The sequence below is a fragment of the Zingiber officinale genome, chromosome 2B, assembly GCF_018446385.1.
Source record: "Zingiber officinale cultivar Zhangliang chromosome 2B, Zo_v1.1, whole genome shotgun sequence".
NCBI lineage: Eukaryota > Viridiplantae > Streptophyta > Magnoliopsida > Zingiberales > Zingiberaceae > Zingiber > Zingiber officinale.
In genome coordinates this window covers 102,638,260-102,659,377 of record NC_055989.1, presented here as the reverse complement: position 1 = coordinate 102,659,377, position 21,118 = coordinate 102,638,260, and the positions used below count along the sequence as shown (strand labels likewise).

General features: G+C 40.3%; 4 protein-coding genes, 1 long non-coding RNA gene and 1 pseudogene across 8 annotated transcripts; 1 reads left to right on the top strand and 5 right to left on the bottom strand.

The window, feature by feature from the left end:
• Positions 1–260: 260 nt before the first annotated feature.
• Positions 261–1,011, top strand: LOC122049354. The gene is made up of 3 exons (XR_006130934.1): positions 261–442; positions 542–627; positions 915–1,011. It is a non-coding gene; the product is annotated as an uncharacterized LOC122049354 (long non-coding RNA).
• Positions 1,012–2,148: 1,137 nt separating this feature from the next.
• LOC122049353 (NDR1/HIN1-like protein 13) lies at positions 2,149–2,876 on the bottom strand. The gene has a single exon (XM_042610748.1). The coding sequence runs from the start codon at positions 2,870–2,872 to the stop codon at positions 2,249–2,251; it is 624 nt and encodes a 207-aa protein (XP_042466682.1). The 5' UTR covers positions 2,873–2,876; the 3' UTR covers positions 2,149–2,248.
• Positions 2,877–2,995: 119 nt separating this feature from the next.
• Positions 2,996–4,284, bottom strand: LOC122049352 (peroxidase 1-like). The gene is made up of 3 exons (XM_042610747.1): positions 4,033–4,284; positions 3,595–3,946; positions 2,996–3,522 (listed from the first exon to the last, which is right to left on the bottom strand). Exons 1-3 carry the CDS (start codon positions 4,258–4,260, stop codon positions 3,122–3,124), a joined length of 981 nt encoding a protein of 326 aa, XP_042466681.1. The 5' UTR covers positions 4,261–4,284; the 3' UTR covers positions 2,996–3,121.
• Positions 4,285–5,714: 1,430 nt separating this feature from the next.
• LOC122049350 (vascular-related unknown protein 1-like) lies at positions 5,715–6,873 on the bottom strand. Of its 3 annotated transcripts, XM_042610745.1 has the most exons (5): positions 6,791–6,873; positions 6,578–6,707; positions 6,201–6,468; positions 6,080–6,121; positions 5,715–5,992 (listed from the first exon to the last, which is right to left on the bottom strand). In XM_042610745.1, the coding sequence occupies exons 2-5, from the start codon at positions 6,697–6,699 to the stop codon at positions 5,990–5,992; spliced, it is 435 nt and encodes a 144-aa protein (XP_042466679.1). In that variant the 5' UTR covers positions 6,700–6,707; positions 6,791–6,873; the 3' UTR covers positions 5,715–5,989. The 3 variants fall into 3 exon arrangements, with proteins under 3 accessions (XP_042466679.1, XP_042466678.1, XP_042466680.1); XM_042610744.1 differs by having other exon boundaries at positions 6,578–6,856; XM_042610746.1 differs by having other exon boundaries at positions 6,201–6,497; positions 6,578–6,849.
• A 945-nt stretch (positions 6,874–7,818) lies between these two features.
• Positions 7,819–19,005, bottom strand: LOC122048501 (annotated as a pseudogene).
• LOC122046581 lies at positions 18,915–21,050 on the bottom strand. Of its 2 annotated transcripts, XM_042607349.1 has the most exons (3): positions 20,368–21,050; positions 19,366–19,696; positions 18,915–19,270 (listed from the first exon to the last, which is right to left on the bottom strand). In XM_042607349.1, exons 1-3 carry the CDS (start codon positions 20,959–20,961, stop codon positions 19,044–19,046), a joined length of 1,152 nt encoding a protein of 383 aa, XP_042463283.1. In that variant the 5' UTR covers positions 20,962–21,050; the 3' UTR covers positions 18,915–19,043. The 2 variants fall into 2 exon arrangements, with proteins under 2 accessions (XP_042463283.1, XP_042463284.1); XM_042607350.1 differs by having other exon boundaries at positions 18,917–19,696; positions 20,368–21,047.
• Positions 21,051–21,118: the final 68 nt, after the last annotated feature.

Here is a 21,118-nt window from a genome sequence, read left to right as displayed (position 1 = left end):
TTAACTGATACTTTCAAGCTCAATTATTCCATTAAGATTGTGCATTTATCTATACAACTTTAGATGGTATGCTAATATTAGGAGTAATTTGCACAAGAAAGATTCACCTATGTCTGTTGTGCTTCCAGTACTTTAATGTGATATTAGGATAGCAGGTAGGATAAATTTATATTGTACATAAAATAGGTTGAATTATTTTGTGGTTAGAAAATGCTTTTTTACAGTAACTTAATCACATTTCTCATTCCTTTTGTAGAGCTATTACAATCCATCCACTGGGTCCAGATTTTATTCAAAAAAAAGGTTATTGCAGCATCTTAGTGCTTCAAAGATTTTAATTCCTACAACCAGAGAGACAAGGAGTACCACTTCAAGCTACAGTGAGAAAGCTAGCTCTCCAACCAATCCGGAGAGTACCATCAAAGATGGCACCTTCGACAATGTTTGTGCCTTTTTAAACTTCTATAATAGTCAATTTGTTTGCACTAAAGCTGAATTTTCATAGTTACACAGCAAAAGTTTAACTTGCATTATGTTGTAGGTTCTAACTGAATGTGACTCAAAAGCTTGCCTAAAGGATGGATTACTGAGATCAGAGCGTCTAAACTTGGTAATTTGGAATATAAGGTACTAAATTGAAGTGAATGGCTAATGTGTTCAATCAAATATATTTCCTACTTGGATTGACAGTCAATATTTATTTGAAAATGCTGAAGAGTTCTTTTCACTGTACAATTATTGATCTAGTTTTTGTACTGTGATATTTTCTTCTTCAATTGCTTTTTCCTATCTCATATTTTCTAATTAAAAGGCAAAGGACTTCCTGAGGTGATGTAATTTCGTTTTTGTTCCTACCTTGTTATTTATTACCATCATCTCATTTATATCTTTGTTTCTATGCTGTACCTTTACAGGTTCACATTGATCCAGACAGTGGATATGAGTTTCGGTCCATGAAGGATGCTCATCGATATATACTAACTAGAGATATTAGACAATGTATCCTAACCATGAAGGATGCTCATCGATATATATTAACTTGAGATATTAGACAATGTACCCTAACCAGACAGTATTTGTAAATAATTTTATTTAATTTGATCTTATTTGATTTAGTCGGATTAAATTTGATTTTATTGAGAGGAAGAATAGAATTATTTAAATTATGTTATAAGGTTATTTTTTTTATCATTTTACAATAATGTGAATTACATTCATTATCAAAAATAATGTACACCAAACAAGGGAATGTAATCATCCTTGTAATCAAAGATTAAATGTATAGTGTCACTAAACATAGTAATATAATCCTGATTACATTACATTACATTATAAATTTGATTACATTACAAGTTGGATTACATTACGTCCTACCAAAGTCCTACCAAACGCAGCCTTAGTGTTGTCTGACCTGTGTGTTGTGTTCCGACCTGTGTGTCGTTGTCATATCTCGGTCTGCATACCGTTATTATATTTCAGCCTACGTACCGCCTTTTGGATCCATGTCGCATCTGGCTCCGTGCTATCAGATCCAACTCCTTATTGGGCTCACATTCATCTACTTTTCTTGGTCACGAAAACTTGATCAGCATCACGACCAACCCATCGGTCTACTAGAGGGCGCTGCCCTAGATCAGGGTATGTTTTCTATACTTATTCTCTACGCACTTCATTATTCTACTATTTATTCGACTCCTTATATATTTTTGGGTCCTACCTCGAGCATCGGGATATTAGGAACCGGTGTAATCTGGTTATTGTCTACAGATAGCGTTGATCAGAGATCTTCTAATGATTGATCAATCTAGAAGACAGCATATCATTTCTCTTCCCTTCTGATCATTTCAGATGGGATGAACCTTAAAGGTAAAATTTAATTTATACAATTGAAAACTAAAAAAATTTTATGTGGCACAGAGATCAGGGATTTTTTTTTTTTTTTTTGGCAAGGAGGATCCGATCTCTTGTCATGTCTTCTTAACAAGTCGTTCTTGTTTCTTTCATGCTGCATGAGCCAAGAAGTTAAACAGCAACACAAATGAAGATAGAAGGGAGAAGATTACGGACAGGAGAAAGACATGATCACAAAATAAGATGACAATGAGCAACAAAAATATAATAAATTAATTTTTTTACACATACGTTTCGATCATTTATAACAATTCAATATTTCTCTTCTACATTATAATTTAATTAGAACACTAATTAGTGAAAGAAAATAAATCCATGCTACCAATTTCAATCTAAATCAGAAATAAATAGAGCATCTAATGCCCTTCGACTCAGGCAAAATCTCGCCGTCCGATCCCACCACCAGATTGCACTGCACGTGCAAATTATGGTGTCGCGTGTCCCACACCCTCACCTTGAACCGTACGATAGAGCTCAACTCCAGCCGGAGCTCCACCCGTCCGGCCGCCGCTTCTCCCACCAATTGAGCTGCCATCGCGCTGCCAGACGGGATCGTCGTGCCGACAATCTTGCCGGCGATCACCGTCGTGTTCTTAGGTGGCTGATAGAACGGGAGCATCACCGGCCCTGACGCCACCTGCCGGTCCTGGTAGTAGACCGAACCGGACATCGCGCCGTAGTAAATCCCGATCTTCTGGTTCGGGTTCCGGTCCGTGACGTTAAAAGAGAAAGCTAAGTCTGCCAGACCAGCCGGTTCGGCCACGCCGGGCGCCGAGAAGGCCGCGAGGTGAAACCGGGGGCGGTGCGGGCGGAGGCTGAGCCAGAGAACGAAGAGGATAACGCCGGCGACGAGGAGGAGCAAGAGGACGACGGAGCAGAGGCACTTGACAAACCGGCTCGTGAGGCTCTTGAGCACACGACGCGAGGTCGACTGGGCTCGATCTCGTAGAAAGACTGCCATTGCATTCTTCATGCATTCCTTCTCTGCTATGCTTCTTATAAAGATAAAAATTCAACCTTTTTTTTATCCTTTTTCTTTTTCTCTAAATCGATCGAAGAAAGGAATATACTTGAGAAATGGTACTGGCAAAAGTAATTCCAAAGTGTTGAAAAGAATCCAAGCAACAAACAGTCAAAAGTGTAATAAAGTATATAATCTGTAGATAATTTGGCGTAAAATCGATTCATATGGACAAACAGCAACGCTAATCTAATTGATCACGGAGCACTTCTTCCTGATCTCACCAGCTGAGCCAGTGAGCACGCCGACGCTGGCCATGCTGATCATGGAGTTCCCGAAATCCTCCATGAACTCGGCCTGCGAGGCTTCGCCGGCATGACTGAGCACGTAAGCTTTCGTCAAGGGGTGCGTCAGCAGAGCCTCATCAGATTCGAAGACCCCTCGCCTCTTTGACACTCCTCTGTAGTAGCTCGTGTCGAACGTCCGGAAGCTCCCTGGATCCATTTCCACAAACGTGACGGTGTCGTTGGGCTTGCAGATCGTCCTCAGCTTCGACAAGTACTCCTGGTGGAGCGCCGGGCCCTTGCCGGTGAAGTTGTAGAGGCGGTGGTTGATGGACGAGCAGTGAGAGATGCCGATTGTGTGCGCACCTAATTCAGGCAGGGTACTATTTGCATTAAGAACGGATAATGTTCAAGGTTTACAAATGGAACGATATGCACCTGATAAGACAACAAGGTCCTTCACGCTTAATCCTTTGGATTGGAACATGGAGATCAATGTGGTGATGTTTGCAGTGGGCTGTGGCAGCTGGTAAGTCTCGTTGGAAAACGACACCAGGCCATCTCTCCGGCCGGTTGCCACAGGCCAAAACTTCCCTCTTACCATAACCACTGCATCTCTAGCCACAAGAGCGAGGATGTCAGCGCAGGAGACGACTCCAGGACAAGCTTTCTCCACCTTGGCCTTCACCCTGTCGATGACTCCAAAGCCTCTGAGTGATAGATTTGGAGTTGCATCCTTCTCGGCCACATTGCCTTCTGTGGAGTTCAGTAACACTGAAGCATCACATCCCTGCATGCACAAACTCTGTCATGGCCTGGTCCTAGTTCATGGCATTTCAATTGTGAATTCCGATCAGAAAAAAGTTTATCACACACCCTCACGAAACAATCATGGAAGTGCAACCTCAAAAGAGGAGCAGCAAGGCTTGGAACGAGGTTGAGAATGGAAGAGACCTCGGAGAACACAATGAGTTCGAGACTAGGGCATGTCTTGTTGTAGAAATTAACAGTCAAGCCTTGTGCTTCTGCTGGCCTTGATACTGATGACAGCACAAGTCCAAAAGCCAATGTGGACAATAAGACAAAGAGAGTCCTGGAAGCCATTTTAATAAGATGATCTGAAACTCTCATGATGCAGTAGAAGATGACAAAGAGTGCTTAAATAGAGTCTCTCATGCAGTGAGTGCTTAACAGTCAAGCAAGTGAATTGTTCCTAACACCTGTTTTAGTTCTTACATAAATAATGATATATGTAAAAAGAAGAGTTACTGAATTGGTTGGAAATCTGTTGGACTGTCAAAACTGAGTTGTTAAACAGTGAGTAGGCATATCCAGCACATGAATGCAGTAGTTACTGGTTGAGTAATAAAGGGGAAGAGATTACTTGCAAGTCAAGAAGTAGAAGAGATTATATATATATAAATATAAACTTGACAATTTTTGACTGTGAGGTTCTTTGCAATCTACCAACCGCATGGTGCAAAAGGATACTACTAAGCTCTGTACGGGAGGCTTGCGAGGACGCGTTAAGTTTGAGTCTCTCGACCCATGTGTTTTGCTTAGCCAGATATAAAGTTAGATTAGGTCTAAAACAATTGAGCTCCACATGTTATCCTTAATTCTCAGTATGGAAGGTCTAACAAGGCACAATCATTGCTGCTGGTCTAAATGATAAACTAAATTAATAATAGTTAACTCATCAAACTCCTTTATTGATTTACAACTCATGTCAATAAATAAGTTTCTCTATTTGAAGTTGAAAATATGAGAGATAAAAAACCCTCAACGGTTAAAATTACACAAATCGAAAGATTCAGATATGTTACTATGTATGTATTATGACATAGAGTATAATGCTGACAAAATTTGAGCATTGTCTTTCTTATACAAAATTCACTATTATTTGTTTACTGCAACTTCTTTTTTAGACTTGGACTTTACCATTGATTAAGTCAAATCACATGGCATCTAAAAAAATAGCACTGAAATTAACATGTAGTTGCAAGACATGAATAATCTTGTGGCAGGAAGCAAAGCATAACTTTCAAGAAAGACTTTATCAGCTTTCTCAAGGCACAAATGTCCAATTTGAGCCCTACAAACACCCTCCTACATGACTCAGGATAGCGCTCATCCTCTCCATTTGATGGAAACCTCCTCCTCCAATTCTGCCTCAACTGTTCAGCAATGGCAATCTCCTCCTACTGATGAGAGCTTTATCGTATATGTTTTTGATGTTGAGTTTGTTGATAATTATGCAAGTTGATTTACTGTGCGTGGTTGAGTGGAATGTTTGGCCTGCTTAAAGGTGTTTATGTGATTTGTCTTATTGCAACGTGAGCTGGTTGAATAACTTAGAAGAAATATATTGATGGCCTGTTTAATGTAGAAAGAACAATTGTTTTGTTTTGCTATTTTTTTTTCTAATATTCAGTGATCCAATTGCAGGACTGTTGAAAAAAAGGACAGTTTGTTTAAGTAGGGACTATTCAAGCTCCCTTAATGCATAGAAGGCATAGATCAAACTGCCATTAAGAAAGAAAAGAAAGATATTCCTCTTGTCACAGCTAAACAAGGAAAAATAATCGATTTTCCTTGTAAAATTTTATTCAGAATTTCTTTTATACATGTAAATCGTTTTCAGCACAATTTTGACAGAATCCTTTTCAACTAATTAAAGAGTTCCCATGTCTGTTAATCATCCAAATCAAAGGCTTGTCCTTGGTAATGTACTAACATGGACAAAGGAACTAAACAAGTATTCTTCAGCACAAGATATCCATCAGTTCCCTCAATAAAATTGAATTCAGCTTCATCTTCTTTCAGTTCTTGCTCACTCATGACATGAAATGCAACACCCATTTATTAAAAACAAAATTAGCAAAATATTTACGTGGATTAACTGATGATTGAAAAATAGTACCTTAAGTATCCTCCTCTGAAGACTGTGATCATTTTCAGCAACCTGTTTGAAAATTAAAATGAATACATAATCCTAAAGTAAATTGGATTTTAACTAAATATAAATAAAGGTTTTATATAACCTTGGGACTGGGACTGTTAAACGATGAGGAGGCAGTATCTTGCAAAGAATCATCCTCCTCCCTCTTTAGTCTCAGTTTTCTGCACTCTCCTGATACATCGACTATTGTTGATGAAGCTGAAGCAGCATCAGAGATGATGGAAGAGCAACTCACAACCTGAGATTTCTCTTCTGCTGCAACGAAGTCCTCCAAGTACATGGTCCATCCACTCTCCTCCGAGCTGCACGGTAGGCTGCTAGCAGACGAGTTGATTGATTCCTCCATGTCTCTGTGATGGTGGAAGAGCCATGTGGAGTCCTATTATTTATACACATCAACAAAGAAGACAGAGAGAGAACTTTAGGTGACGATAGAGCAAACATTACAGATGGTTATACCTTGATTGTGAAATATCAACTTTTCCTTGTTCCTTTGCTTCATTTTCAGACCTCCCTAGTGCTAGCCTTGAATGATCATTCATGCTCCTTAATATCACCATGGAGGGGGGCTCTTCCCACATGGGGGATGCTATTAGATTACAACAAATGCTCGTGAACCTGTAGTCACAGTTAATGCAGTGAATGTTCATCAAAAGCCAAGGCCCTACTCACCCAATTTATTCTGAAAAAGGCATCTGCTTTAGTTGATTCCAAATTTTCAACCCCCACCTTAACCCTTGATCCAGCTACTCCCAGACTGCCATGTTCAGCATTTATACAACCAGGAAATTTACATGCTTCATGTGTTGAAGATTCTTGAGCCTGATTCATGCTCATTGTACACTTCTATTTTACAGGCGGAATGTGACAGAAGAGATGAGTCATTCACCAATGTTTCAGTGACATCATCATCTATTATGATTGTTCAGCAGCTTAGAGAGGAGGAGATTTGTAGGTCTTGAGGATTGAGGTCCCTTATAATAGAAAGGGACTGTTGCACATTGAACCAAGAAAAGCCTCTTGCCCTGCTGAAGAGGAGTGACAGAGGCAGGGACTGCATTTATGGCAAACTAGACTGAGATAGCTTGTGAGCATTACAACTTGGCAACCACATCACTGTTTATTCCTTACTTGCTGAAGACTGGATTAGTCCTTTCTCTAACATTTAATTACCATAAAAAAGTGGGAGAGGTCCCCTTCTTGAATATTTAAGTAAGGTATCAAAGGATGGTCTGCCTAGCTCTCCCACTAGTCATGGCCATATTTTAAAAACTTTTTGGTGAAAAGGAGGACAACAAGAAGACTAGCATTATATGATTTTTAATTGATAATCACACGAGTTGGTAAACTGACCTTCTCTAGATCATTTAATCAGCTGGCAGATGAAGTAACAGTAGTTATATTTAAAACTCTTAGGATTATTCACAAATTGGTAGGTGGAGAGACTAGTTTTCTCCTTTCGCTTACCTGAAAATAACAGCTTTAGTAAAGACCTTCTTGGTTAACCGAAGGATATTAAATAATAATAAAAAATAATGCGAATAGAGAGGATGCAATTTTGCAAGACTTGTAAAATTAATCCACACATTTGGACTTAAGTAACAATTTAACCACATTTTTTAATCTTTTGCTGCTGCTCAAACAATGATAATGAGCATAACTACCAAGGGCTAGAGGTTGGTGAAAAAGGTACAGTTTCACTAACTTCTACAATGACTAAAATGGATACCTAAGGGAATTTTGGAAGAACGGCATTGTGATTGAATAGGTTCTAGCTCATGCTTTCTGTCTGAGAAGCCTAAAATTAATTCCTTGATCTCGTTGCTAGATGCTCGGTCCAAAGCCGTTCTTCCATTTGCATCTTTGACATTATAGTTAGCACCTGCTCTCTTTAGTTCCTCAATTTTAGGTTTGTCACCTTCGGCAGCAGCTAACATTAACAAGATATCCACAGGATGAATGTTTTGGCTTAGAAGTGCCTCCATTTTATCATATGTGCCTTCAACAGCAAGCATTCCCATATAATTGAAATACTGCAAAAGGTAGGCTATACATAAGGTTTGATCTCCTACAAATATGATAGAATGATTTCACGATCATAAAAAACACAAACTTAGTGTATGTTTCCTACACCATTGGTATTATCAGAACCATATCAACAAAAATTGGCGAGCGAAAATTTACTGTAGGAACAAACAAGATAACAAGAATAACAAATATTGCCTAGAATTTCAACATACAAGTGTTTCTATACATTTCCACACCCCTGTGCAAGGTTTTGAATATAATGCGAGTCAAAGAAATCATGGACGGTACCTCTTGTTCCCTCTGAAATAAATCAAACTTTTGCCTAGCCACAGTACACAATAAGGCACCAACTAGTCAATGATGATACAAGCATATGCTAGTAAACTATTGTTCAGAGGGTAGATCATGTCCCAGAAGACCCAATTTCAAAAAGAACCTTTTAGACTAATTTGTGGCACGAGGCAATGTTTCAAGCATGCTAATTATACTGCACCTTGAGTTGATCCTAGTAGACCATGTTCACATACAGACTATCAAAATCAATCAGTTGCTTGCCAAATTCTGCTCAATGAGTTCTAGTGTCTGTAGCACAGCAAAGTTTGCCAATTTGCCCAATCCCTGATTCTCATATCTACCCCTGAAAAACTATTTATTGCTAATTATTGTTGGGACCTTGATACCCGGCTAGAGGGGGGTGAATAGACGGTCACCCTCTTCATCCCTTCCTACGTTTGTTAGCGCAACGGAATACCAAAACAAACAAAGGAAAACTAAAACCTATATGCAATAAACAAAAACAATCAAACCTCTAACACGTTGATTTACGTTGTTCAGAGATTAGGGCTCTTACTCCACGGTTGTCCGTAAGGTGGACAATCCCTCAATCCGTCGGTGGATTAATACCATGAACTCCGGCTAGCTTGACTCTCCTTATCGGTGGAGAAACCTCATCACAACACGATCAAGATCTCTTGGATTACATCTGAGCTTGAGAGAATCTATTAGGGGTTAACCACCTCTAATTTTGTCACTTAAGCCAGCCACCCCGAGCTCTATTAAATAGAGCTTGAGAGGAAAACACCAAGTTATTTTCCCGTTACCAGTTGGCCTCGTGTGAATTTCGATCGTTGCAGTCCAACGGCTCGATACTAGTCGACGGGTGCTAGGACCAATCGACTGGTCCACTTCGGTTGAAAGAACAAAAGTATTCTATTCTCTCCCAGTCCAACCACCAGTCGACTGGTAACCCTAAACCTAGGGTTTTGCCCTAAGTACAATCCCTCAGCACTTGTCCTCGCCCGCACAAGCTTGACCTTGCATTCTAGCCTGCTCCATCAACTTTGCGTACCTTAGATGCTTCCCCATCCTTCACGCTTTGCCTTCAAGAACTTCCTTCCGCCTTTTTCCTTGTTGCAAGGTCTTCCATTGCCAAGAGCTCCTCGTTCCGGGACTTCAGCCTTGCCAAGTCACACTTGGACTTACGTTGCCAAGACTATATACTTGGACTTACACCGCCAAGATTCCACTTGGACTTTTACCATTGCCAAGATCCCACTTGGACTTTGTCCAAGATCACACTTGGACTTTCCTTACTGTACCTGCATACTTCACGCTCACAAGTGCATATCAAATACAACAATAATCTAACTTAAACCTTTGGCCAAACATCAAAACCTAAGGTCACACCGATTACTCCAACAATCTCCCCATTTTTGATGTTTGTCAACCCGTTTATGTTAGGGAAACAATATAGTAATACATATGCAAATAAATATGTAAATCAACTCATGCATAAATCATGGAACCTAATCTCAGGCTCCCCCTTCACCTAAGCTCCCCTTTGAGCTAGAATTTACCGTAAAGGTAAACTTCTCCCCTTTGCCAATAAATAAACAATCTACTCATTCTTATATCATGGAACATAATCCTAGGCTCCCTTTTCACCTAAGCTCCCCCTTGAACTAGGATTTCTTGCAAAGGTATTTAGGTTCCCCACTTAATCCTAAACTTCTCCTCCTTTGTCATACATCAAAAAGAGCTCCAACAATATCCCAATAATTGGAGTCTTTAACCTCTAATGACCATAATTATCATGTATTAATCTCCCATAAGATTACATACATGTTTACCATTCTTTCGATCATTTCCTATTGCTGAAAAATAGTTTCAACCTGTATCAGTCAACTGTCATAAAGCCCAATCGATTGATCTCATCGAAATAACCTCACAGAACCATTCTATGCTCGATAAACACTATTATCAGTCGACTGGTATCTAAGCCAGTCGACTGACACTTGTTTTCAGCCCAAACAACATTTTTGACCCAACTTTATAAATGCAACAAAAATTCCACAAACCTCCAAAATTTTTAAATTTTATGAAGATGTCTATTTTATCAATATCTACTTGGAAAATATATATATATATATAAATATGTTGATCACAGATCCCAAGATTGACACAAAATCTAAAACTATCTAAATGGTTCAATTGAACCTTGACCTAAAGTCCTAGATTTGACTTTCTCTTGATATATCTGCCCATACTAAATCACAATGCATCCCTTGCATTAGTTTATATAGCATTTATACATTTAAAACTAATTTTCATGCAATATGAACTCCTTTTCATATTTTCATGCATTTCATGCAATATGAACCCCTTTTCATATTTTCATGCATGATACTCATCCCATATGTGTCAATTCCCTAAGTTTGAGACTCAAATCCATCTTCAAACCACTTTGCCACATTTTATGACCCATCCAGAATCCTAAGCAAGACCCACTTGAGATCCATTAACCATGGGTCCCAACTTGACTCCTTGAGCTCCCCCTAGAGCTCTTAACCTTAGCCACCTCCCTAAGCGACTCATCCACTATAGCTAGGTCACATTAGTGCACCTCGGGTGACACTTGGCCTACAAACCTGACCTTCTTAACCTTAGACATCTTGTCCTTGGTTAATTTCTCTTTATATTTAAATGCTTTCCCTTGCCATTTCTAGACCTCTCCTTGCTATAGTCATATGCAACCCTAGCATAAGACTCTCCCCTAGCCTTGGAGGATTCCCCTTGTCATTTTCACTTACAATCATTGCATGTAATCTTCTTTTGGCCTTAGAGGACTCTACTATGCATACTCGCCAAAGTGCTCCATGGATAATTTCCCTTTACCCTTTTTTAATGAAGACTGGTATCCCAAACCGGATATATCACTATTGGGTCTTTAACTATCCAGTATCCTATCACGTCCTTTAGATCCATTAATGACTCGACCTAGGACTTTTTCTGTTGGTGCAGTGGAGCCGGCAAGAAGGAGGTAAATTGCCTAAAAAAAATAACCCCTTGTCGTTCTTTTGATTAGTAGCACCGTAATAATAATGAATTGATTGAACAACTAAATAAAAGAAAATAAGAGGACACTTTGATTTGCTTGGTTGCAACCTAGGTGGTTGTTAATTTAAGACGTTGAAAAAAAACTCTACTAGAATTCTCCTTTGTTGCAGGTGGAGAAGCCTCTTATAGAAGTTGATAGCTCAAAAGAAAGACTAAGAAAATGTACAATACTTGTTGTTCAAGTTCTTGAATATTTCCTAACTCCAGGGGTCTTTTTATAGCTCCTGGAAAATCCTATCCATGGGTGGAAGGCGCTTTCAAAAGGGTTCAAGGCGCCTTCAAGCCTTTGAAGGCGCCTTCGTACAGTTCATAGAAGACGTCTTCCAAGCCTTTGAAGGCGCCTTCGTACTGTTTATGGAAGGCGCCTTCCAAGCCTTTGAAGGCGCCTTCGACACTGTTCATCCGAAAATGATTAACTTCCCTTATTGACCATTTTTGCTCCGCTCGCTTAAGTGATGCTCCGGCCACCCAACTCCGGCCTTTTCCTCGAGCAGTCTGCCTCCTTGGCTTCTCGTCCCTCGGACAACCGCGCGCGTCCTTCTCGTCCGCCGGTGTACTCTTCCGCAGAATCTCGTCCTTTGGATACACCGAGCCCGTTGACTCCCTTCCCGTGCCATCCTTCTCGCTAGCTATGTCTTCCGCTCGACTTCTTGTGTTCATAAGCTCCTGCACACTTAGACATAAGGATCAAACACAATAGGACCAAACTGAACTTGGTTAACCATATCAAAACTACCCCGGATACTAACAATCTCTCTCTTTTTGATGTGTATCAACCCAAGTTCAAGTTAGAGTAAAAAATGCAATGAAATAGTAAAGCAATGAATTAAACAAAAATAAACACAATGATAAAAATTATGGGAATTGAATTATCCTAACTCCCCCCCTTAATCCCCCTAACTTTTACCAATCTCTCCCCTTTGATCACATAAAAAAAAAAATAACATAGACAGTTAGAAAATTTTAAAATAAATCTCAAAGGGTACATAACAAGAATTTTCAATAAGATGATATTTTTCAGAAATAATTGTCAGACATTTAATAAATTTATAGAAATAACTTAACGATAAAAGAAATTTTAAATATTTTTTTTCTAATTGAGATAAATAAAAATAAAAAATGAAATTTAATCTAATAAAAATTTTAGAACCCAATATAGGTTCTTACCTACTGGATTTATTAAAAATTTTAAAGGTACATAGTTTCTAGGGATTTTCCTAATTTATTCTTGGTGATTTCTTATGTACCAATTAATTCTATGATTATTTTTTAATGTTGATTTTCGAAAGATATTCGAGTTTAAATATGCATAGTCATTTTCTAGTTTTTCTATTTGTACTTTCAATTTTTCATTTTTTAAGTTTAGATTATCAAGCATGTCTAAGGGGCATTACTTTGTTAAGTTTAATTTTAACCTAGCATTATCTTTTTCTAATTGTACTATGTTCTTTGAAAGTATTTTAATGAATTGAAAAGACTATTTGGGAGAAAGTGCACAAACCTCACTTACCTTGTGTTCTGATGCCCCCCTCCTTCATCGCAGTTTTCTTCTGAAGATCCTGCCCCTTCATCGATGCTCATCTCTGAGCCATTTTCATCTTCTCCTTGGTGGTCTGCCAGTAGAGCTAGTCCGCCGTAGGCTTCGATCTCAGACTCGGAGGATGACGATTCATCCCATGTGGCTTTCAAGATCTTATGCTTTGATCTTGTTGGTCTTTTGCCCTTGTCCTTGTCCTTCTTCTTCAGTTCGGGGCAGTCGTCCTTGATGTGCCCTTCTCCTTGGCAGTTGTAGCACCGAACCTTCCTTTTGCTCCGAAAGTACTTTTTCACCTGCGACTTATTAAATTTATTGGATTTTATAAATTTACTAAATTTTCTTGCGCTTTGTCTTTATCAATTGACGCTTCAGAGTTTGGATCGCCCGTTCTTGCCTTTAAGGCGATGTTCTATCTGGGCTCCTTTGATTCTGCACATCTAGATTCGTGAAGTTCTAAAGTGGAAAATAAACTTTCTAATGTGCTTACCTCTAGATCTTTAGAAATATAATAGGAGTCGACAATTGAGGACCATTTAGGTGTCCTTGGAAAAACATTTAATGTGTACCTTAGGGAATCTCAATTTGTTACCTTTTCTCTGAGATTCGTGAGTCCGGTGATCAACTCCTTCAATTTAGCATGCAGCTAAACTATTGATTCTTCTTTCAGCCGGAGGTTGATCAGTTGGCTCCGGAGCAGATCCCGTTTTGCGAGCTTGGCTTCGAATGTACCTTCGTGTAGCTCCAGGAACTTCTCCCAAAGTTCCTTTGCTGATTCGTAGACGCCAATTCTGCTAACTTCTTGCGGAGGCAGCACGCTCAGTAAATGGAATTCGGCTCGTCCATTTGTTACGAAGTCCGCTTGCTCGTTCTTGGTCCACATATACTCTTCTTTGTCTACTCCTTGTTGGTCTTTGGGGATTACAAAACCATATTTAATTATCAAAAGAATTTCAAAATCAGTTTTAAAAAAATACCTTCATATGTTTCTTCCACAACGCGAATTCTCCCTCGAATTTCAGTGGATAGATGTTTGGTCCGGCCATCATCTCAGTGCTTTAGTCGACGGTTAGTCCTTCTGAGGCGTTCTGACTCTGATACCACTTGTTGGCACAGTGAAGCCGGCAAGAGGGGGTGAATTGTCTTAAAAAAATAACCCCTTCTCGTTCTTTTGATTAGTAACACAATAATAATAATGAATTAATTGAACAACTAAATAAAATAAAATAAGAGGACACTTTGATTTACTTGGTTACAACCTAGGTGGTTGTTAATCCAAGGCGTTGAAAAAAGCTCCACTAGAATTCTCCTTTGTTGTAGACGGAGAAGCCTCTTACAGAAGTTGATAGCTCAAAAGAAAGACTAGGAAAATGTACAATATTTGTTGTTCAAGTTCTTAAATATTTCCTAACTTCAGGGCCTTTTTATAACTCCTGAAAAATCCTATCCATGGTGGAAGGCGCCTTCAAAAGGGTTCAAGGCGCCTTCAAGTGGATAAAGTTTTATCCACAACTCAACGACAACAAACGATTACTTTAGGCTGATACTGTTCACTGAAAGCACCTTCAAACCTTTGAAGACGCCTTCGTACTGTTAATGGAAGGCACCTTCCAAGCCTTTGAAGGCGTCTTCGATACTGTTCATGGAAGGCGCCTTCCAAGCTTTTGAAGGCGCATTCGACACTGTTCATCCGAAAATGATTAACTTCCCTTGTTAACCATTTTTGCTCCGCTCGCTTGGGTGATGCTCCGGCCGTCCAAAATTGAGCTCACTCGAATCCAACTTCAGCCTTTTCCTCGAACAGTTTTTCTCCCCGACTTCTCATCCCTCGGCCTTTGCGCACGTCCTTCTCATCCGCCGGTGTACTCTTCCGCAGCATCTCGTCCTTCAGATGCACCGACCTTCTCGTGTCATTCTTCTTGCTAGCTACGTTTTCCGCTCGACTTCTTGTATTCCTAAGCTCCTACACACTTAGACATAAGAATCAAGCACAATAGGACATAACTGAACTTGGTTGACCACATCAAAACTACCCCGGGGTACTAACATTTTCTACCCTAGCATGCTTCTTCCTCAAAGCTTGATTTTCCAATTTTAGGTTTCTAACCTTAGAATGTCCACCATGGACATTCTTAGACCTACCCACCTTCCTAGGCATATACCTCCCCTTCTTAAGATTAATGTCTTAGTTTTCAACTACTTTCCTCTCCTTAGGCAAAGTAGATTGTTTTTGGTTCGGTCTACTCTTTAGGTTTGACTTCCTAGGGTTATTAACTATGTTAACCCTATTCCTATCATTATACCTAAATCCATAATTATGCATGGGTAAATAATCTACATTATTTCTAACATGCATGAAGGAATTAAAATTTGAATTAAACTTCAAATTAGGGTTTATTTTCTCCTTTACCTTTGGAGCTCCCCTTGACTGGAGCCTCCATTCTTCCTCCACTTCTTTAATTGCTCCATCTTCATGAGCTCTCCCTTCCTTAGACACTTTGTGTGGTAGTTTCCCCACTCACCACATGTGAAACATCGAATTTGCCTCTTCTCCTTGGCACCATTCCTACAACTCACGTTAGTCTTCAAAAGAACTTTATCGGATTTAGGATTTACCTCTTTTACCATCTTAAGTAATGGACACCTACTCTTGTAGTGTCCCATCTCACCACATTCAAAGCACTTGATGTGGGCTTGCCTGTTCTTCTTCTCAGTAGTTGAAGTTGAGGGTTGAGCTTTCAAGATCTCCTATATCTCGGATTGCTCTTCTTCTTCCCTCAAAGATATGGACGATTTCACATCCTCCTCCTCTTCGGTTGTTGAACATGTCTCCGCATCCGATTGGTCCTTCTACTCCTCTTGGACCAATGAGCCCTTCTCCTTGGGTTCCTCCACTCCTTGGACTCATGTAGGGTCTTTATAAAGCGCAATTACTTTGCTCTATAACTCATGAGTACACTTATACTCACCTACACATGACACAATATTAGGAGGGAATAAATTCAACATAATTATAGTTACCTCCTTATCCGTCTCCCATTGCTCCCTTTCTTGGTCTAATACCGAGGTTGGAGACGCTTCCCCTTCTTGTCCATTGGAACTTTGAAAGGAACTTCCAACGTGGTCCAATAGTCCCAATCCATTTGGAACCACGTCTCCAACCACTTCCTCCAATACTCGAAATCATCTTGATCGTATGAAGGTGAAATTCGGATATCCGATCCTTGAGGTACTTTCGACTCCATCTTCTTCCTCTAGCACTTGCTCCGTCCGGCGATTAGGCCAATGAAGAGCGACCCCGCTTTGATACTAATTATTGGGACCTTGATGCCTGGCTAAAGGGGGGAAAATAGATGGTCACACTGTTTGATCGCTTCCTATGTTTGTTAGCGCAGCGAAATGCTAAAACAAACAAAGGAAAACTAAAACCTAGAGGCAATAAACAAAAACAATCAAACCTCTAACACATTGATTTACGTGGTTCAGAGATTAGGGCTCCTACTCTACGACTATCTGTAAGGTGGATGATCCCTCAATCCGTTGGTAGATTAATCCCCCGAACTCTGACTAGCTTGATCCTCCTTATCAATGGAGAAACCTCACCACAACTCGATCAAGATCTCTTGGATTACCTCAGAGCTTGGGAGACTCTATTAGGGGTTAACCACTTCTAATTTCGTCACCCAAGCCAGCTACCCCAAGCTCTATTAAACAAAGCTTGGGCAAGTTATTTTTCTGTTACCAATCGACTAGTAGAGACACCAATTGACTAGCATCGTGTGGAATTAGACCTTTACAACCCAATGGCTCGATACCAGTTGATTAACCCACTTCGGTTGAGAGAACATGAGCATTCTGTTCTCTCCCAGTGCAACCAACAGTCGACTAGTACATACACCAATCGACTGGTAAACCCTAAACCTATGATTTTACCCCAAGTACAATCTCTTAGCACTCGTCCTCGCTCAGCACTCATCCTCGCTCATATAACCTTGACCTTGCCTTCTAGTCTCCTCCATCAGCCTTGCGTTCCTCAGATGTTTCCCCATCCTTCACACTTTACTTTCAAGAACTTCCTTCGGCCTTATCCTTGTTGTCGGGTCTTCCATTGCAAAGAGCTCCTCGCTCCGGGACTTCAACCTTACCATGTCACACTTGGACTTACGTTGTCAAGACTATATACTTGGACTTATACTACCAAGACTCCACTTGAACTTTCACCATTACCAAGATCCCACTTGGACTTTGCCTTTCCCAAAATCAGTATCTATATCCTGCATGCTCACAAGCGCATATCAAATACAACAATAATCTAACTTAAATCTTTACCTAAATATTAAAATCTAGGATAACACTGATTGCTCAAACAATTATTTATTCATAGGATTCAAAACTTTATTCAAAAGCACGAAACCTGAAACCTTGAAAGGTCTAAATGCAGTTATTTTTTCTATATTAAGTTATAAACCAAATAGAAATACACTTCATTTCTTTTATTAATGTTCACACTTCCAAAGGCTGGTAATCAAATTAATAGAAGAAACTGAGTATAGCCCTCCTACCAAACTTCAGATTTCAGAATAGGCAAAAATCTGCAAGAAGTAAGTTTTGCAAACATAAATTTTATGTACAAAATTATGGACTTTAAGTAGCAAATTTAGACATGATGGAATAAGTAAAATCCATGCAAGTTATAATTAAACAAGTGTACCATTTTATCTCGACTTCCAAGTGGGCTTGCGTGCACTAAAACTCTAGCTATGGTCTCGGTGTTAGTAACTTGCAGATTGTGACAAGGTTCTCACACAATCGGAACGAATTCAAGCTTATTACCCTTGCCTAGTATGGCTTACAAAATTTCCTATTGGGTTCTTCAAGAATTTCAGCATCTGAATCCGACGGTAGACTCCGTTGAAACCTCCGAGATAGATTAAACTATGAAATACCAAATACATTTGTTTTAGTCTTGTTTGATATGTAGTAGAATGAATTATGTGTTGTTAATTTTCAGCACCAGAATTCCAACCGCAGCACCCAGCTTAACAACTTTACAAGATTTCATGACATGGTACATGATTCTAAGATCCTGTGACATTACTACTCATACCATACATCATGGAGCTTGATGGAGTAACCATCACCAATGTTCTAGATGAAAGCACATAGATAACATCATCCTGTTCCATATGGTTCCCTGAAGTCGTTTCTCTTTTCCCCCATTACCATTTTTGACATACCAATTTTTATGCCCTTTGACCAATCATAGGACCATGAGGTTATCGTCGTCCGAACTTTATGTCCCAGAGCACTTACAAAACCCTAAATTACCAAACAATGGATCAAAAAATACAAGGAATGCTGCCGGATTACAAGTAAAAGCTCACGTGTTCTACATCATCCCGATCGAAATCATCCCGCTTCTGACTTCCATTTATACCAGCTCCTTCAGAGTCGATTCCCCGGTTGAAACCAGCAAGGTGAGATTTTTATTGATTTTCTTCCCGTTATCCAACCCAGATAGCAGTATCGTAACCCACTAACGACTCGCACTTTGATTCGAACGCTCGCGCGGAGCCACAGCGGAGCCCATTTCACCCGCACTTAGATTCAAATTCTCTAAAAATAATTTATAAAACAAATATCATTTTTTTTAATTTGATAAGATATTGAAAACATGCTTTTTCTCTCCTCTTTTGCTTTCAGAGCTTCGTTGGAGGTTTCAACTAAGCGATAACTTGTACATAAGCAATTTGAGCAGAATTAGACATCAGTGACTCAGTGTGCTAAATCTACATTAAATTCTAATAATTAATCTAAAAGTAGGAATGCGAGCAGAGAAATAGATCAAAGAATTTTGATGAGCTAGTGAACTTGTACAACTCAAAGTTTAATAGTATCATACTGACAAACACTGGAAACTGCCAATCATCTCAACACACACATGACAAAATTTTCATTTGATAAGGCCTACAAGCATAAAATACTTACAAGACGTCTAACTGTGTAAGCAAGAAATTGTTTTATAGAGCAGAAGACAATTGTTAGGAAAGAAACCAAGACCAAGAGATCGCCATGCTGCATCTCCCAATTCTTGAGGACCACCAGCCCACAATCAGGTAAGTCGACGTGCAATTCACTGTGTGCCCAAGTCAGATTTCTAGTCTGCATCGGTATTGCATAATTTTCCATGGTACCTGCAATGAGATTATATCCCACCCAAGCATGATAATCTCCAAATAGAAAGTAACCAATGCTAAAATTTAATCCTTTGTGCAGTGTGCATCGGTACCATGACGACTGCAATGATGATAACCCATACTACTAAGGAACTTCCTGATCTGATCTACGGTCGTGTTGCTTGCCTGGAGTAACCTTTCATCTTCCTCATATATAAGGTAAGGAGCTTCACTTTTGCCTCTAGACAAGAGCTTGGAGGCACCTCTAAGGACATGGTACTCCCACCCCTGAACATCAATCTTGATTATCAGAATCCGCTCTGCTTCAGGAATTACCTCATCCAATGGTACTGTTGCCACTTCCACAGCAACCTCTTGGTTAGATTTGAATGCAAGCTTAGCTCCAGTTGCAGAGATTGCACTGTTGTCAAGCCGGCCGACCAACTATATCATCATGAAAAAAAATATACTTTAATCAGCAAGTGCTCAACTGTGCTGCCATCTTTCATATGATGCATATTTAGACCAATTATGATTTACTAACCAACAGAACAATCAAATTGATCCATAAATCCTACCCTTTAATTGTTTCCCCAACCTATCCTTCCCTCAAAGCCGTCGTAGCTTCCACGCCTCTGTCAAGTGCTGCCTTGCCTCTCCCTCAGGGGTAATGTGACCGGTAGCCGAGGCCTCTACCTCTCCCTTTTATGTGGTAATGTTATGCAGTTCTATGGCTTCAGATCATAAGGATCTATTTGGCACTAGTGTACAAGCTCTTGCGTGTTTCATCCAACACAACTAAGCACAATGATTCCAACAATGTAGTTTCTGTACGTGTGCTTATCATAACATGAATACGGTCTTGTATGAACAAAATTTGGATAACCAAATTTATTGAGGTTTTTTGCTTAAGTAGCCCTAAGACAAGAAAGGTCATTCGGCATTATTGAATTTGTAGAAGGAAGTACTGCAAATCAATATTGTTTGTTTGATTCCTCATCCTTAGTCAATCGAAAGCTAAAAAATCTTAACTTTCTCCAAGGTCAATACGTGCAAAGAAAATCACTAATAATGAATATGAATGCTCAACAATTCAGGCGATGATCGATGCTTACCTTGTGGAATGTAATGTTCCCGATCCGATCGGAGGCAGCCGCAGCATACAGAGTTACCCGATCCCCTGCCCGATTCAAAAACATGCCGTCGCAGATCCTCTGCAGATTCTCAAACACCGGCTCGAAAGCGACCACTCTGAAACCCATCGCAGCCGCCGCGAAGGTCGCCATCCCGACATTGGCCCCCACGTCCACCACCAACCCCTCATCCCTCTCCTTCCCTTCCAGAAACTCTTGCAACGTCGCCGAAATGTCAGGACGGCGAAAGGGCTTCCCCTTGAGCATGCGGGCTATGTTCTTGTGTGGCTTCTCCGGGAGGGATCCGAAGTCAGAAAGAGAATACAGGAATGGGTGCTTGACGCCCTCGACGAGGCTGGCAAATACCGGCGACGCCTGCGGGCAGGCGTGGCAGTCGAAGGGCCGGATCCCGGCAGGGGATAGGGCGAAGGTCTCACGGCCGCGGAGGGGTGTGGATCTGGAGGAGGAGCAGAAGAAGAAGAGGAATAGGAGCAAGGAGGTGGAGAGGAGCAAGGAGATTAGGGTTCTCGGGGAGAAGAGGTGCGAGGGCTTCTCCCTCCTCCATGCGTTCGCCATTGCTGCAATCAGAAAGGAACTGCACTAGCTCACCGTAACAGCTCACTGTAACAGCTTTGTTGAAAACAAAGGAGTTTCGGGTATCCGGCCCAGCCCACGTATAATGCGCGCACTGATTAATCTGTGCGGGCGTGCGCATGGGTGGAACATCGGACGG